The sequence below is a fragment of the Chrysoperla carnea genome, chromosome X (genome assembly GCF_905475395.1).
Source record: "Chrysoperla carnea chromosome X, inChrCarn1.1, whole genome shotgun sequence".
In the NCBI taxonomy this organism is placed as follows: domain Eukaryota; kingdom Metazoa; phylum Arthropoda; class Insecta; order Neuroptera; family Chrysopidae; genus Chrysoperla; species Chrysoperla carnea.
In genome coordinates this window covers 18195510-18213129 of record NC_058342.1, presented here as the reverse complement: position 1 = coordinate 18213129, position 17620 = coordinate 18195510, and the positions used below count along the sequence as shown (strand labels likewise).

At 30.3% G+C, this 17620-nt stretch overlaps 1 protein-coding gene across 1 annotated transcript; it reads right to left on the bottom strand.

The window, feature by feature from the left end:
• Positions 1-731: 731 nt before the first annotated feature.
• Positions 732-17360, bottom strand: LOC123302799 (protein wntless). The gene is made up of 12 exons (XM_044885891.1): positions 17206-17360; positions 16927-17123; positions 15441-15546; positions 14574-14695; positions 14345-14500; positions 13737-13914; positions 13521-13648; positions 13194-13361; positions 11928-12155; positions 11089-11245; positions 9257-9363; positions 732-1028 (listed from the first exon to the last, which is right to left on the bottom strand). Exons 1-11 carry the CDS (start codon positions 17309-17311, stop codon positions 9257-9259), a joined length of 1653 nt encoding a protein of 550 aa, XP_044741826.1. The 5' UTR covers positions 17312-17360; the 3' UTR covers positions 732-1028.
• Positions 17361-17620: the final 260 nt, after the last annotated feature.

The following is a 17620-nucleotide window of genomic DNA, read 5'->3' as shown; positions in this document are numbered from 1 at the left end:
AAACGGTCAAAGACTAACGCCTTAGACCGCTCGACCACTGAGCCGAAAAAATATTAACTTCGGAAATTTTCGGATCTGTTCGTGCACTTTCGTTAGTTTAATATAAGTCGTACTCAGTAAATTCAAAAAACTTGTGATAGAAATATCGTAAAATTAGTTGAATTTAATTATTAAGATTGTTTTTCTGCTTTAATATTTTCATCCTCAAATATAATTCAATAATCACAAACTATTTTTAATTAGCTAGCGCATTGACAAAATTAATTTATATAAAATTATGTAGAGGTTATAATTTACAAAATTACAGAATATTTAACATGCGAAATATTTGGCGCATGTGCAAAACGTGTGAGCTAATCTCTCACCACGCGACTAAAAATTACCGAACGGTTGACGTGAGTACTGAACTGTACTTTGGTTCTGGATTATAAATAAAACCACAAAATTCTGTTCTAAGTAATTTAAATCATATTTATTAAAATTCTTGTTAATTGTACATTTATATATAATAGAACATTTAATAATTTCATATAAAAAGAAGAAAGCTTCGCTCTTATTACAATTGTAAAAAATTACTAAAAAAATTGAGAGAATAATAATAATATATTCATATTTTTATATATAATTATATCATATGTATATTTTTAAAAATACAGTTTTACTGTAAATAAATATATATATAAATTTTATTATAACTCTTGTTCAAGACAAAAAAAAATTTTTTTGCGGGATAACATTTTTAGAGTCACTGTTATAATTGTGTTAAAAATAATACAAATTTACATAAAGCATATAATACAGAATTATTTTTTATTTTATGATAATTTGACAAATTATATTCATAAAAACATATTTAAAAAATAATTTTTACATAAAAATTTTATTTTTGGAACTTATATGATGTTCTCAAATATCCAATTTCTAGATTGGAAACTTTGTTGTAGATTTCAACTGTCAGCAGTGGTGGATTTAAGCAGTCTGACAAGTACCATTTACCTCATAAGCGGTCCCTCTAGCATAGTCAGCTCTTTTTCATTAAAAAATTTAAAACTATTCCCTATTTTTCATTTTTATTTAAAACCAGTTATTCCCAAAGTGGTCTATGTCGACACCTTGGAGCGATTCGAAGGCGAAAAGGATCTACGGTAGTCGATCCGGTACGGTACGATTCAATATGTTTGATACAGCACAAAATGCTACAGATGGTAAGAGAAGAATTAAATTCAATCATGGGTACGCATTAACAGCGTAAAAAAAGAATAGGGGGTCTATGAGAATAGAACGGGAGGAGCATACATGCACCACGATCAGAAAGCTTCCAAAGACTATTTTCTTATTAGAACCTGTAGATATGCTCCTAAAAAGGCGCTCTACAATACTGAGTAGACCGTCTATACTAGGCTTTAGAATAGGAGTTCTATGGTAACAAAAATAAGAATAGACAGTTTATGAGGATAAATCATTTTACAAGCACAAATACACCGTGATCAAAAACCTTCCAAAGACTCTTTTCTGCTTAGAACCTGAATGCTCCTAAATAGGCTCTCTACAAGACTGACTAAACAGTCTTTGCCACTTTATAGGCAGTCTATGAGAATAAAAAAAAGATCTACAGTAGCGAAAATAAAAATATGGGGTCTATACGAATAGAACGAGGTCTATGGTAGCGAAAATAAGAATAGACAGTCAATGAAAATAAATTAGAGACTATTTTCTGCTTAGAACCTGTATGCTCCTAAACAGTTTATAACAGTTGATAGGCAGTCTTTGAGAATATAATGTCTATAAAAATAGAAAAGGATCTACGGTAGTGAAAATAAGAATAATCAGTCTATGAGAATAAACCATTTTATAAGCATACAGGCACCGCTATCAAAAAACCTCTAAAGAGTATTTCTTGAAACCTGTATTATTATTAGACACTGAAATTAGAATGATTTATTCTCGAAAATGTTTGTAAAAAATTTACTGAATATCAATATGGATTTTTCTTTTATAAATTATAACAAAATTTTCAATCGCATTTTCACAATGATTGACATTTATTTCACCTATTAACCTTAAATTTTTTTTCTTTAAATATGTGAATAATTTTGTTTGTTTTAAATAACAATGGGGCCCATTTTGGTAACATTGAACTATTGATACCAAAAATTGCGGTCACTGTTAAATAGAAATTTTTTTATATTCAAAAATGCATTTGACAAACTTTTTTTAAATATTTTAATGCATCAAAGAAATAAAAATAAAGAAATGTTATCAATTTTCATCATATTCTGATTTTAAAAAATGCACTAAGGTAAATCCAATAAAAAACGGAAACATTTTAAGATATCGGTAAAGAATTTAATTCCAGAGATTCAGAAAATTTATTTTTCATTTTCTCTCTCTAATCGAGACTAAAATTCTCTGACTTTTAAAACATTAAAGATCTTTGACATTTCCAGGTTTTCCACGTCGAACATCACCCTGATATTGGATTAATCACTTTTTGTACTGTAGACTACAAATAAAGGGTTTTCCATTTTTTATGTTATTTTTAAATTTACCGCCATTTTGATATTAGAAGACGATAGCGATATCTGTACTAATTAAGAATTTTTCAAATTTTTTCGTTTCGGATCAGTACAAGGGCTGGAATCGTGTCAACTAGGGTGCCGTGTTTTTTTTTTGTAACCCCCACTTCCCCCCACGTAATTGGAGGATTTTTTTTTTACAATTTTTTTATTATATTTTTAAAATATCATTAAAAAAATGGCTACAAAAATATATTTCATTTTTTTATAATTTTAGTTTGAAAAATGCCTACAATTTACACATCTAGACTAGAATACCCCCTTAATTGATCACCTAGATTTTACGTTTTAACTCCTGTTGACTTTATTCTTTGAAGATATTCCAAAGATTGGGGAATCAAGATGTTATTTGCAATTAAAAACATCCTAAATGAAACACCGTTCATTCAAACACTTTCATCGATGGAATATTTCCTCATTTGTGTTAACCGGGATGTTTTCACATGTCACTTATCCGCAATACATGACAATGGGAAATTTAAAAATAGCATCGGAAATGGAATAAAGTTTTATACTGACGTTTTCATATATTTCAAAATTCAAATAAATAAAATACTTAAAAATTTAACTTAAAATTATTTTGGATAAGTACAAAATCATTAAAAAAAATGCCCAATAATTCGAGTGGGAGTTAGTTTACTATACATACAACTAAGATACCTTCGGTATGCCTCCCTTAAGGTAGTTTGTTACCCAAATCACTTAAATTTGATCTCACATTTTTTTATTGGAAAGATTATACTTAAGGTGTTTGTTTTCCTACAGTATTGTAAAAAAGTTTTGGTTTATATGCACGGTACATATCAACCAAATACATGCGTTGTAATCAAGTAATGAGTTATTTTTAGCTTTACAATACCACGCAATTGCAAAAATATATTATATATTGTGTTCGAGTCATGCTTATAAATTTGATAATATAGATATCTCTCTTCAATCATCAATACTCAATACTATAGTCGTCTCTGATCATCAAATGATAGATCTTCAAAGAACTCATAATTAAATTAAAATTATGTTTTTATATCATCGGCAACCTTATATTTTTATGGCATTATTATAAACTACAAGATTGTCTAAATATTTTAGATAGTTTTTTATCACACTCTCTAGATTTTTTAAAAAGCCCGAAGACCTAATTTTTTGTGATTTTTGGAAACTTTTTTATTCAAAAAATGTATTTATAAGGTTTTATTGAAATATCTAGTATTATTCAAAAATTTGCGCCCTCACGGGTAAAAAGAGATGTTTTAGAAAAAATGTTTGTGTAAACAAAAGTTGTTTACTTTTTTATATGGAACATTTCTTACATTACACTTTTGTTCTATCTTTCACGTTTTACAAGATGGGTCCTACGGAATCAAGACCCAATTGACCTAAGTTGCCCATTTATAAACTCGACCTCACCTTTTACGACCTGAGCACACTGAAAAAATTTCAACTTGATATCTTTATATCTAATTAGGTGATTTTATGAATACCTATACCAAAATTTTGTTCAAAGCATCAATATTTTTAATCGTTACAAATTTGGGACTAAACTTAGTATACCTAGATATATTTCATATACATGGCATAAAACTTAATATACCTTGATATATTTCATATACGTGGTATAATAATTGCTAAAGTGATTTGGGTAATCAACTACCTTAAAAAGGATTATGGCCATTTACCTTGTCGGTACTAAAAAATTATAACTGGGAATCGTTTGTCCTTTTCAAACACAAATAAACACTTCCTTTTGCGAAATACAAATTCGAAAGTGTTTTATGTGTTTTGTTTTAGTATTATAAATAAGTACAAAAATTAATATTAATCGAGAAAAAAGAAGCAATTCAATTTTTTATGATGAGTTGCCCAATAAAAAAATACTTTTTTAGTCAGTCTTAATAAAAATGAGATTAATTGTAACTCTACTAGTTGAGAAAAACTACGATTATTTTATGTGTAGGAAGGGTCTTCCAAAAATTTATCTAGTCGAGTAAACATGCCAGAAAATACTGTAAAGTGTGGAAAACCTGTTGAACAGCACCAATTTTTATTTTTATTATTATATTTTTTTTTTATTTTTCCTCCGGAATTTGCTGAAAGATTTTTGGTCGCTGACCAAAAACAATATCACAATCCAACAAAGAATTCGTGCCATTTTTGGCCAAAAAAAACTCTTATTTTTTTTAATGAAAACTGAAATATAAATATTTTGCTTTATCCCATGGGATTCTCTTGGACGCTGATCACGAATCCAGGGTCTAAATTCAACAATACCACACTTCCGCAAGGTATTCGTGCCTTTTTTAGGCGAAAAAAAATAACTTTTTTGGACAAATGGCACGAATATCATATCATAGTGTAGTTAGTTCTTTTGAATTTGGACCCCAGAGAATCGTGATGGTCAGCGAGCACAAAGACCGCCTCGAGCCAATCCCTAAGCCAAAATATTTATTTAATAAATTTTTTGAAACTCCTCCAATTTTCAAATGAATGCAGAGGTTAGTGGTGATAAATGTTCCTAAAGGTCTAAGCAACACTTAAAAAAATAATTTTTTAAATCGTTGCTGTTCGACAGATTTTCCACACTTTCTGGCTTATTTATTCGACTTCATTCATAATCATCAATTTAAAGTTATCAAATTTTTCCTCATATATTTCAATTGTTGATTTGATGATCAATTTTAACATTATTCTATATGTTAATAGCACTTTCTGATTTCTGTGCCATGTCTTCTATATAGCCCCCAACTTCTAGTTAACTGATGGTAAAATTGAATAATTCCCAAAAAAAAATCAAAGAAAATTATTGGTTGGTCAAGATAAGATAATTTGAATTCATGACCTAAATAATGTAGTTCTGATTTTTTTAAATTTATCAAAAGGACTCCAGACACAATACATTCATTTTTAGTTTTGGACGTAATTTTGATCATCAAAAGTTTTTGTGGATTCAAACCTCAAAAACTCTTTCCTTCTGAGCTACAGCCCTTCAAAGGTTATGCCTACATGAGTTATTGATTTTTGGTTTCGGTTAAATTTTTTGATAACTGTGGACTAAGGTAGTTTTGATCATGCTGATCAAAAGTTCTTATGGACTCAACTCTCAAAAACTCTTCCCTTCCAAGCCCTTCATGTTGGCATGACCTTTGAAGGACTTGAGCCCACGGTTGAGCCCACAAAAACATTTGATCAGCATGATCAAAGCTACCTTAATCCATTTTCATCAAATTTTAGCCGAAACCAAAAATAAATATCCCATGTGGGCATAACCTTTGAAGGACCGTAGCTCGGAAAGGAAGGGTTTTTGAGGGTTGAGTCTTAAAGAACTTTTGATCAGCATGATCAAAACTACCTTATTCCATAGTTTTCAAAAAATTTTAACCGAAACTAAAAAGCAATGCATTGTGTGCGGGATTGATCTTAAAAATCATTTTTGAGGTTATAAGTGTGATCAACGCTATTTTTATTCGAAATTAATCGATTTCTAAGATAGCCGAAGACAATATTGAAATTTTTTTCATCGAAAAATATTTCAGTGTCAAACGATTAAACTCAGTGTTAAATTCAATTGTTACATCTTTTTGGCCTTGGCGTGTAAAAGTTAGATGACACAACTTTCTTTTTTGATTTTATTTTCAAGAGTCACTTATAAAAAAGGGGTGCAAATGATTTTTACGCTATATCGGACAAACTATTCGTCGCACAGAAATTTTGTTGCAAATAAAATTTTCTACAACTTTTCTGGTTCTGTAACTTCGTAAAACCAAAAATAACAAATAGATAAAAATTTGGTAACAAATTATCATTTGGTCGTTATAACTTTTTTTCTAGTCATTTTACAAAAAAAATGAAATCACAGCATTTTGGTAGAGGGGTTTTCAAAGTTTAATTTTCATTTCAAAGTTGGCGGCCGCGGGACCGACAACTAACATATAAAATTACGTCCCCTGATTTTTACACGATGAGTCTAAAAATATGTATCATTTCAACGGACTAATAAATAGAAACTTCGAAAGTGTCATTAACATATAGAAAATTGACTATGAAAATGATAAATTTTCACCCTAAATTATTAATAAGTTATAACTTCTATTTTTTATTTAGACATTTAATAGTTAGTTTTAAAATCACATTAAAAACAATAATACTGATATACTTGGATTGCGTAAAATTCATTGGCATCAATAAACCCGACTTTCAGAAGCCCCCGAAACCGAACTTTTCCTTTCAACAGATTGCTACAAATCGCCAAGTTCTAAAAATATCTTTTGAAATCGATCCGAGATATCGCCGATTTTCATCCAAGTTAAATGAACTCGATTTTTGTATTTTTTTGGGTCTAAAAACGAATGAAGATTTTGGAAAATATTAAAATAATCTCCCAATTAGACAGCGAAAATCAAATACACCGGAGAAAATAAGGATGCAAAAACAAATGAAGTTATTGGAGAAAAAAGGGCAATAAAGGAACCCGCACACAATACATTGATTTTTGGTTTCGGTTAAAATTTTTTGAAAGATATTGATTAAGGTAGTTTTGATCATGCTGATCAAAAGTTCTTATAGACTCAATCCTCAAAAACCCTTCCCTTCCGAGCAACGGCCCTTCAATGGTTATGTCTACCATAACCTTTGATGGCCGTAGATTGGAAGGGAAGGGTTTTTGACGGTTTACCCAATAAGAACTTTTGATCAGAACGGTCAAAACTACCTTAATCCATAGTTTAAAAAGAATTTTAACCTAGGCCAAAAATTATTGTTTTGTGTCTGGGCTCCTTTAGAACCAACGCAATCGAAAAATAAAAAATTCTTATAATTTGGATCGGAAAGTAAATAAAATCGTTGAAGATGAAAATGTAGTATATTTACAACATATACAAAAGTAGTCCGAATTTCGATCGAAATCTATCGGAAAACACACATGAGACAAACGGAAGATCGATTCATTAAATCAGTTCAGAAATTTCATTAAATGTTGTATTAGACGTTAAGGTTGAATATCATTCAGGCCGCAAGTTGAACGTCGTCGTTTAGTAAAAAGGTAAGGCTCTTAAATAACGGCTAATTAAGCAATTTGACTGCGACATGGATATTTTAAAAAATTCGACCACTTATTAAGCCAACTTTGGATAATACTTCGCATTTACTCGATTAAAAACGTTTTGCTATATGGATCAAAATTTTGAATTGTGGGTACAATTCAAAATTAAATGAAAGCCAGCCAATGAAAGTTTACGCAACCCTTTAGTAATTATTTTCTCATTAAAAAATTTGCACCTATAAAATTGTGCGTTAAATTATTTATAAATACCTTAATCCAAGAATGTATCTAGGGTATAGGGTTTTTTTTTTTAATTATTTTGTCATCCTTAGAGAACTCACAGCGCCAACCACTAAATACATTCTTGTTTTCAACTATAAATATATATGTTATGGCCTGTGGATAAAAACATGGCATCATGTATAAATACAATATATATAAATTTTGAAAAATTCTATACCATCGAAAAATTTCTATACTCTACTAATTTTTTAAGAATTATTGCATTATCAAATATATATGAAAGAAAAAAACAATTTTGAGAAGTCACCCGGTACATGAATATAATCGATTACAGTTAAAACTTGAAATATTCGAGACAAAAATATGCCTTTTAAATCAGATCTAAAAATGGATAAATTTTGTAAATTTGAACATTAGTAACGATGAATTATTGTTTCTAAATTCTGGCACAAAAGGTATCAAGCATTTTTTAATTGAAAAATCTTTGATTTTAAATAAATTTTGTAGTAGAAAACAGAATTTTCAGGATAACGATCGAATTATTCTTATGAAATTCCCTTTCTTATCTTGGTCATAAAAAAAAATTCCCAAAATGTTCCAAAAATATCTATTTGCATCATATTTTGTTAAGAAAAACGTTCACTAAGATAAATCGAACCCAAGAACGGGGATTTTACGGTTAAAATTGATGCAGAATACATATATTTCGAAATATCGATGAAGAATCAGGTCTTCGAAATATAATTCTAGTATTTTTTGGTCATTTTCCCTAATTTTTCGCAAATCGCAAAATTCTTAGAAATTTTTAAGTCGATCATCAATCTGATTTACAAAAACCTTACAAAAAGCTTATGAGTGGTACGAAATATATACGGCGAAATAGAAGGGTTTCGAAGACTACTTATGACCGGAGCAATTCGTATATTTTACAAGTCAATAATGCATCGTCGAATTTAACTTCGGTTGAGTTTTCCGAAAGCGAATGTACCCAGTTTTAGTTGATTCGAGCAAAACAAAATTTGCTGAAGGAGCTGATTTCTCTTTCGGAGAATCTAAAAGCTATTTGGAAGACTGAAAAAAACTCTGTCGTAAATGTATTACGTCAAATAGAGCCAATGAAGAACAGAAACGGAAGACTTTCATAACCTCCTAGTATTTCAGTATTCTGCAGAATTCCCGTTTCGATATACAGGGATTAATTAGAAAGATGATTGTTTATCCAAAACATTTAAAAAGTTTAAAAAATTCATGCTTTGACTGTAATAATGCCCAAAATTTTACGTCATTTCCTTAATCTCCATTAAAACTGATAACGGAAATTTTATCGATATGTATGTATAGAGAAGTAAGATTATATTCATGTAACATGTAACAAAGGTGTGAAAAGAAACTTCTTGTATACTTATTCTACAGCTGCTTTTCGTGCGAACGATGTTAACGAAGATATCTCACTTTGGCTTGGATCAGTTGGTAAACGACTAAATTCAATTTCTTCACTAATACTTTTATCTGAAAATAAAGAAATATAAAATTTTAATTAAATTTTCCCCTTCTATGGGCTTATAAAATTTTCTGACAAATATATTTATATACGCAGCATTTGATCTAGAGTGGGATAAATCAGAATAGGGTATTCCACTATTTTTTTAAAAAGTACCTCAAAATGTTGATTTTGCTAATAAAAAGCCACCAAAAATTTATTTCGGAAAAATACACACGCTTTTTTGCCAAAAACTTAAATTATATTTTAAACCTTTTTTAAACTGTCAAAAACGCGGGCATCCAATTTGATAACGTAATATCGGTATCATTATACGAAATAACACAAATAAGTTTGACAAATATATTCATAGACATCTGATTATAATAAATATAAGTACTTATTATCTATGGATATATTATACCCAGCTGTCTACACTCAACTAACTGAAGGTCTATGACTCATACCGATATACATCACAACAGGGCTTGCCCGCGTTTTAGTTCACGTGATATACAGTTTAAAAATTACGATTTTTAATTTTAATATTTTAAAAGAAAAATGTGCTTTTATGATTCGAAATCAGAATATTTAAGTATATTTTTACATAAATTTAAATTTTTTCAAATTTCATAATTTATTTTTGACTAACGATAATACCCTATTGTTTGGCCTAGAGGGAGGGCAAAAACAACCAAATTTAGGTATAAACACATACTTAACCACCTAATCATATGGGCATTCCAGGTTCAGAATGGAATAGCTTATCACCCCTCCCATCCCCTCGGTTCGCCCACGAATACCTTCGATCAATCTCTTTTACCATCGGATTTAGTTCCGCCTAACTTCTCAAACTAAAAATACAAGTTTTACAACCAGGCCAGGAGCCAGGAGTACGTTAGAAACTTAGTATTATTATATTATTTACTAGAGCAATGTTTAATTGCGAATTTCGTATCTCCTTATTCACGTCAAGAATCCCTGCTCATATTTATATGTTGTCGTCTCAGATGTTGTCGTCTTATTTATATGCTGTTGTCTCGGTAGTTGTCATAAAATCAGAAGGGATTTGCTTACTTAATATAGAAATTAAAATAGAGAAGGGACCCCGCACACAACCCATTGATTTTTGGTTTCGGTTAAAATTTTTGAAACTTATGGCTTAAGGCAGTTTAGATCATGCTGATCAAAAGATCTGATGGACTCAACTCTCAAAAACCCTTCCCTTCCGAGCTACGTCCTTTCAAAGGTTATTATGCCTACATGAGATATTGATTTTTAGTTTCGGTTACAATTTTTAAAAAAAAATCTTTAATTAGTCATTCTCAGTCAAAGTTTAGTTGTTTTAATTTTTAATTGCAATGCTTTTGATTGTCTGCCTATTTTAATTAATAGCTAACTATCCGTGCATCGCATCAAAAAATGGAAGAGGACTTTTCGTCTTAGAATTTTATTTTCCACCTGAAACCGTACGGTACTTGCGAGACACCCTGTATAATACTGGATATGGCCTACTCTGATTTTTCCTCTGAGTCTGTACTGATCACACAGCTTGGCTACGGTCCTGTACAGAACTAATCGAAATCTTTTCGAAAATTATTCCAAAGGCAGCTTAAGAAAATGTTTTGAAAGTATTTGTTATGAATTTTGTGCTGATTTGAGCCAACGTGCTAGGCGTAAGGCCTAAGAACATACATACTAATATCGTGATACTTTGTCAGCTCTCTTATTGAGAGATTTTGTTTAAAACTCACCTCCTGTAAGCGATTCTGATGGCCACTTTTTGTGGCTTGGCGAATATAAAACAATTAATGCAAAAATGTAAACATTCCACATTGCATAGACGCCAGTAAAGAATCCAGAAGAATATTCGATACCATGTTCGTCCCATTTCCATTCACCTTCAGATACCTAGAACCGAATAAAATCAAACTTAGTATGGATGTATGTTTGAATGGATTTAACTTGCAAATCAATGTAACGGATTTTAATAAAACATGGTGGCTACTGTTTTCAAATAAAATTGCCTGATTTTTCCAGGTTTTCCAGTTGAATATTTCAAATTATTGACCAGAGAATTTTAAATTGCTTTGAAAGAAAGTGGGACGAAAATTTTACAAATAACAGACAGGGAAAATCGTTCCATTTTTGAACGCAAGAGCTAAAAACTCCAGAATCCAACCAACTCCTTTATAGTCGACAAACTGAAACCAACCATAATAAAGCCAATATTCCGGATCTATAAAATTTTCGATCTATTTTCCAGGTCAATTTTTTCCGATAACTTTGTTATAAAACATGAAACTAATAGAATTTCCTGACTTGACTCTTTTTTGCGGAATTCTCTGACTTTTCAATTCCCTGACATATTCAGGTTTTTCCGTAATGTAGCGATCAGGTGAAATTATTTTTAAAACGCTCCTTATTTTAACTGTGGAGTGGATCGAGGTTATTGCTGAGAATAGGTTTGGCACTAAGAAACAAAATCATTTTATTTCATCCTCTTCTATAAATTCTGAATTTTTCGTTATAAAAATCTCTAAAATAATTCAATTTTGTCTAACCGGATTATTGAAAAGTAACTTGAATTTACCTGTCCAAGGATGAATCCAATAATTGTTAAAGCAGCGCAAAGTAATGTTGATAACATTAAAAATTTAAATCGATAGATGATTCCTTCGTAGTGTAAACGTCGGGCTTTTGACATACTCGGTAAACTTGATCGTTTTACGCTGATATTACAAAATACTTTCCAAACCATGTAGCATAAAAATACGAAATACATGCATGCTGAAAGTGCCGCCAATATTATAAACGATAACTGTTAGTATTTATATTAAGGAATTTTATTTTTTATAAAAGATAAAAAGGATTTCTACTGATCTTAGAACCCAGATGTATATACAAAGTGTCCCAAAAAAAATGTACATACTAATGAAGTTTCAATGAGAAGTATCAAAATGGCTTACAGTTAATCTTTTGCGAGAAAAGTTTCCCCCACCGTTCCCATCAGAGAACATGAACATTCACCAACTGTAGGAAGAGAAAATCTTAGAAAATCTGCTCGACAAGCGGCTTTTTTTTTATGAGGGTAACTTGAACACACTGTTTATAGTACAATCAATGTGTCGGAAGCTCCCAATGAAAACAAATACCAATTGTTTTGGATTTCATTGGTCAGTTTTAGGATTTGTGTTTGGATCACAATGACCACTTTCGATAAATGGCTAGTTTCTACATTTATTCACATTATTTTGGATATAAAAATTTTCCGTATAATAATATGTAATAGGTGATAACCCTGATGTCAAATTGGCCATATTACCCATAAAAATGTAAAACTAGACTTAATGCCAAGACAAAATTTGAAAGTGAAATTAAAATTGACAAAAAAAAAACGACGGAGTTATAAGCAATCAAAGATTACTTTCAATTCTCTCTTTTCTCTTTCTCTATGGCGATACCCACGAATGACGTCACGTGGGTATCTTCCTCTTTGTTTAATTAGGAATTTTTAACGTTCATATCTTGCATAATAGTAAAGATTTTTAAAAACCAACTCCACTTTTCTATTTGTGATGTCGAAATTCATCTGAAGTGATGTCAAATTGTAAACTGGTTACAAAAAAACACTCCAAGTAGCGCTAACTCGAAACCTATTAACGAAAATCAACTCATTGCGTTATGTTTAGTTGGCTTGGGTCGAGTTAGCACGAGTTGGGGTGATTTTTGGTCCTTTTTTAGAATTATTTGCAATTTTAGTAGTTAGTTTACAATCTGACGGGAATTAAATATTGCGATGACATATACATTTTCTTGGGTACTCCTGTATATTTTTTTTTTTTTTTTTAAAGGATACAGCCAAATGTGTACCAATTTCCGTGACCCAAATTGAATAGAATGGATTGATTAATTGAATTCCACGTTCGCACATATCAAAAATGAACAACGAGAGGCATCCAATTGCGACAGCGCTTAAATGTTTCCAGTATGGTTTCAATGAATTGCGTTCGGTGTTATCTTGAATCTGAAAAACAGAAAAATTTTAAAAATTCTTTAATCCTAAATTCCTAGAACTGAAAATTTATAGAACTGAAGATATATGTCGGCTAGAAAAACATAGATTATAGATTCATAAAAATTTGACATTCATGAATCTGTAGAGGTTGCAAATAATATTACTTACCAACATATGTTCACCGGCAAAAACTAACCAAAATGATAGCAGCATCGCATAAAATATCCCTTGTCGAATATCCCCCAATAATAACATGCAGGGCAAATCCCAAAATAGGGTCAAATATTCCAAAGGTACTAAAAAGAAACAAGTAATAAAATTACTCCTCTAAAAAGAGTAAATAGGGCCAATCGACCTGATGAGATACGATAGAACATAACTTACAATTGAGAAGAGTTAAAGTTGATCCTAAATATAGGAGCATATATTCAAGTAAAGCTGGGGATCTTGAGAGTAATGTAACTCGATGCCAAAACCAAATCATAACACCCACGATAAATGGGAAGAATATTGTTTTGAAGGCCATCCATACCATTGTAAAACCGCCATTTTGATGGATAACCTAGAATATAAAACGAAATTGTAATTATTTTTTAGGTGCAGTCTATTTTGAATGAAAAAAGGTACACAATTTGTAATTGATTTGAAATCATAACAAGTATATAAAAGAGAGGGATATTTCTAATACTCAGGAGTAGATATCTGAAGAATAAATCTTTAAGCGTTACAAACTTGGGACTAAACTTAATATACCTTGATGTATTTCATGTATACATGATATAAAAAGTTGCACTGCACTCCTTCAATTTCATTGAGGTATCTGAGTGACGGAATTTCCGCTTATAGCAGTGTTGTAGTTACTACGCTTCCATAAATTTGTACTCTAGTCTCAAGAATAGGTTTTGGTTTTAACAAGTGTCTGGCATACGTTAGTAATCGCGGCATTAGCCTGTAATTTAGACCAAAAGTAAAAATTTTATGTGAATACTTACCGTTAAATGAACGTCTTCAATATGTCCCAAATGATTATTCATATTCATTTCAGTATCGATTGGAAGACGTAAATTCAATAAATAAAAATCATGATGAACCGATCCCAATTCGAATAATGGTATCATTGAACAATTATAGTTGTGCTTATCGGCTTTCTAAAATTCAGATAAAAAATTTCAATTAGTTTTAAATTTTGATTGTAAAATAAATATATATGTAAGTAATTACATCAATTTGACAATCGATTATCCGTTGTTCAACCGATCCAGCATAAAACTTCCAAGCATTGTCTGGATCACCTTTGTTACGATATCCTAATTGAGCGTGAATTGTAATTGGTACAGGTTCATCTGTAAACAAAAATGTAGATAAGTTTTCATTGCAAATATTTTAGAAAATATCCGTTATTTTTAATCTTCATTAATGTAAACTCAAACGCGATTAATGTCATTTTCATTATTTGGGAGTTCTTAGTACATCCCACTTTCAGGGCTTTTATGGAGAATACTGAAAACTCTATGCGGCTTATGGAGGGTGGAGCTAAGGAGAATCAATTCCATGTATGAAGTGTCCACCCGCATGCGTCAAATTGGTAGTGCCACGTTAGTAAGTGTTATATATTTTAAACAGCAAAAGTGAAAGTTTTAAAGTAATGAGAGTAAGGTAAATATTTAAACAAGTTATTCTAGAAGGGTAGAGAAGTTCATAAACACTTTTTGTTACGCTAGCGTTATTTTGATGGGTTTTTGTGTTATAACTTGCTGCTCACCGCTGCACACTTTTTTTTTGCAACCCCCACCATACAGGATGGTTCTCCTTATCTCCACCCTATAATCGTCCCATAATACAGTTACAAAATACTTGAGTATAAAACCATCCATCGATTCTGGGAGCATTATTTGCAGAGAAGCTTTCATCTCTTTGCGTTGCTTTTAGCCTCCTTTAGATTCATTTTCTTAAAATAGAATCTATCACCTGAAGTCGCTTTGCTTCCAGATGATGAATTTTTCTCAAGGAGATAATTTTGAACATTTACCCGGAAATTGGACTCGTAAACCTTAATTCAGATTAACGGGATTGTACTATAATACGTACCAAAATCCATGGAATTATCACTGGAAATGTCCACATTTAATACTCCAATCAATGTTTGATGCCATCGAGAATAGTCCAGCTCCATATTATTTCGTGGCAACGGCATCTATAAACAATATTTCAGTATTTAACAAACAATATAGCAGGCGTGGTTTCACGTAATAAGATATACCAGGCATTTTAAGGTATATTTCGAACTCTAATCTCGCCATCTGTGAGTGAATTAGACAAGTTATCAAAAAACTTGTAATGTGGGTGAAAAGTATTATGTATGGATAGAAATGTGTGGGTGAAAATAAATATGTATATGTTATAAAAACTTTTGAACGTTTTTGTTAAAATATTTTTTCTAATTAATAATTGAAAATAATAAACAATAATTTTATTATTGATATATGACTACAAGTTTTTTGGTATATTTTCTCAAAATTTTTCAAGCTTTTCGTTCATTATTATGAAATTAAATTAATTTATACATAATTTGTTTATAATAAATATAACAAAATAAATACCACAAACCACAAAGAAAATTATTTGAAATTTAGACTCTAAATAGGAGTTTAAACACATCCTTTTTATCGTTACACGTTGTTTTTGAATTTTTTCAAATTTCCAATCCTTCTAAAACGTTCATAAGCTTCCCTTTCGCACATGTACAAAATTTTGAATTTATCATCAAATTTATGAGCATTTAGAATGCAATGGTCTGAAAAAACTGTGGCGCGGCCCGACTGCCCTACATACGTAACGGGACATTCTGCACATTTAATTTGATAAACCAAATAACAAACAAAAATTCAGTTCATATTTTTTAATTAAAATATAAAAATTCTCAAACGCGAGAATGAAATTAATTTTTAAAGATTTAAGAGCAAAGGATGTCACAAATTTGGATTCAAACTTCAAGTGCCCAAATTTACCACCCATTTTTTAATTTCCTTCCTTTAATTTCAGTCTAAAAAAATTTTCCGGAAATGGTTAATTTTGACGCCGGAAATGGCGATAGTTAGAAAAACAAAATCAAGGTGAAACTCCATAAAAATCACTATCTTTCCCGGCTTAAAAATTGATTGTAGAGTAAATCAATCTTCTATTCGAAAAACAACAATTTCGTGATCAGGGCACAAAATAAACCTTTGGAAAAATACTTTCAGCCATTCGCAATAAAAAAAAAATCAACAAAACTTACCAGGCGATTGGTTCATAAAATATGTCGACACAATTTATTTATAATGCAATATAACTTAAAAAGATTTTTTTAAATTATTTATTATTTAAATTAAAATCTCATTTTAAAAAAACGGAAACATAAAGATGCGACACTCATTTTATAAAAGATTAGTTTTATAAGAAAACATTACTGATATGTAACTCATTATCTACAGAATATTTAAACAATTTGCCGAAAATTTAATATTATCTATACAACTCAATATATTAAGAGTATTTAAACTATAAATAGTGTTAGGAAAACATGAGTACATACTTGAAAGACAAAAACAATTTTATTCGCCAATGAAATATCATCACTTCGAATTGGTTTACCATCCGCAGTAAATGAATGAATTCCTTCACAAGATCCAACACCACGATTATAATACCAACGATTTGTATAATTGATATCACCAGTTTCATCCAAACATTTTGTTGCTAAAATACTATGATGTCCCGATGGCGGGGGAGCTATAAAAAAACCATATACCCCATTAGTCACATATACACAAATCAATGTTTACACCTTTTGTTTTGAAACAAAGTTTTTTACCTAAAAGACCACCAATAAAGAAGCAAATGATTTGTATTATCAATAATATTGAGACTAAAATTCCCAATTTACGACCACTTAAATTTTCTAATATTGTTCCAGGCATTTTTAATTCAATATATTTGACATAAAGACGCCGGTATTGTCTTTCTATGATAACATCTACGCACCTTAAGAAATTTCACCTTCATAAAAATAAAAGTGTTACCAACCTAACAATTTTTTTTTTTTTTATAATTATTTTATTTATTATGACGTTTTTTAAATTTTATTTTATGTATTTGCAAATAAACGTTTGCTTTTAAAAAATTTTAACCTGTTTTAATACCCTGCAAATATATTCATGGTTTAATGAACATTTTATCGTTTAAAAATAAAATATTATCGCATTTCATTCATTAAAACGTTGAATTCG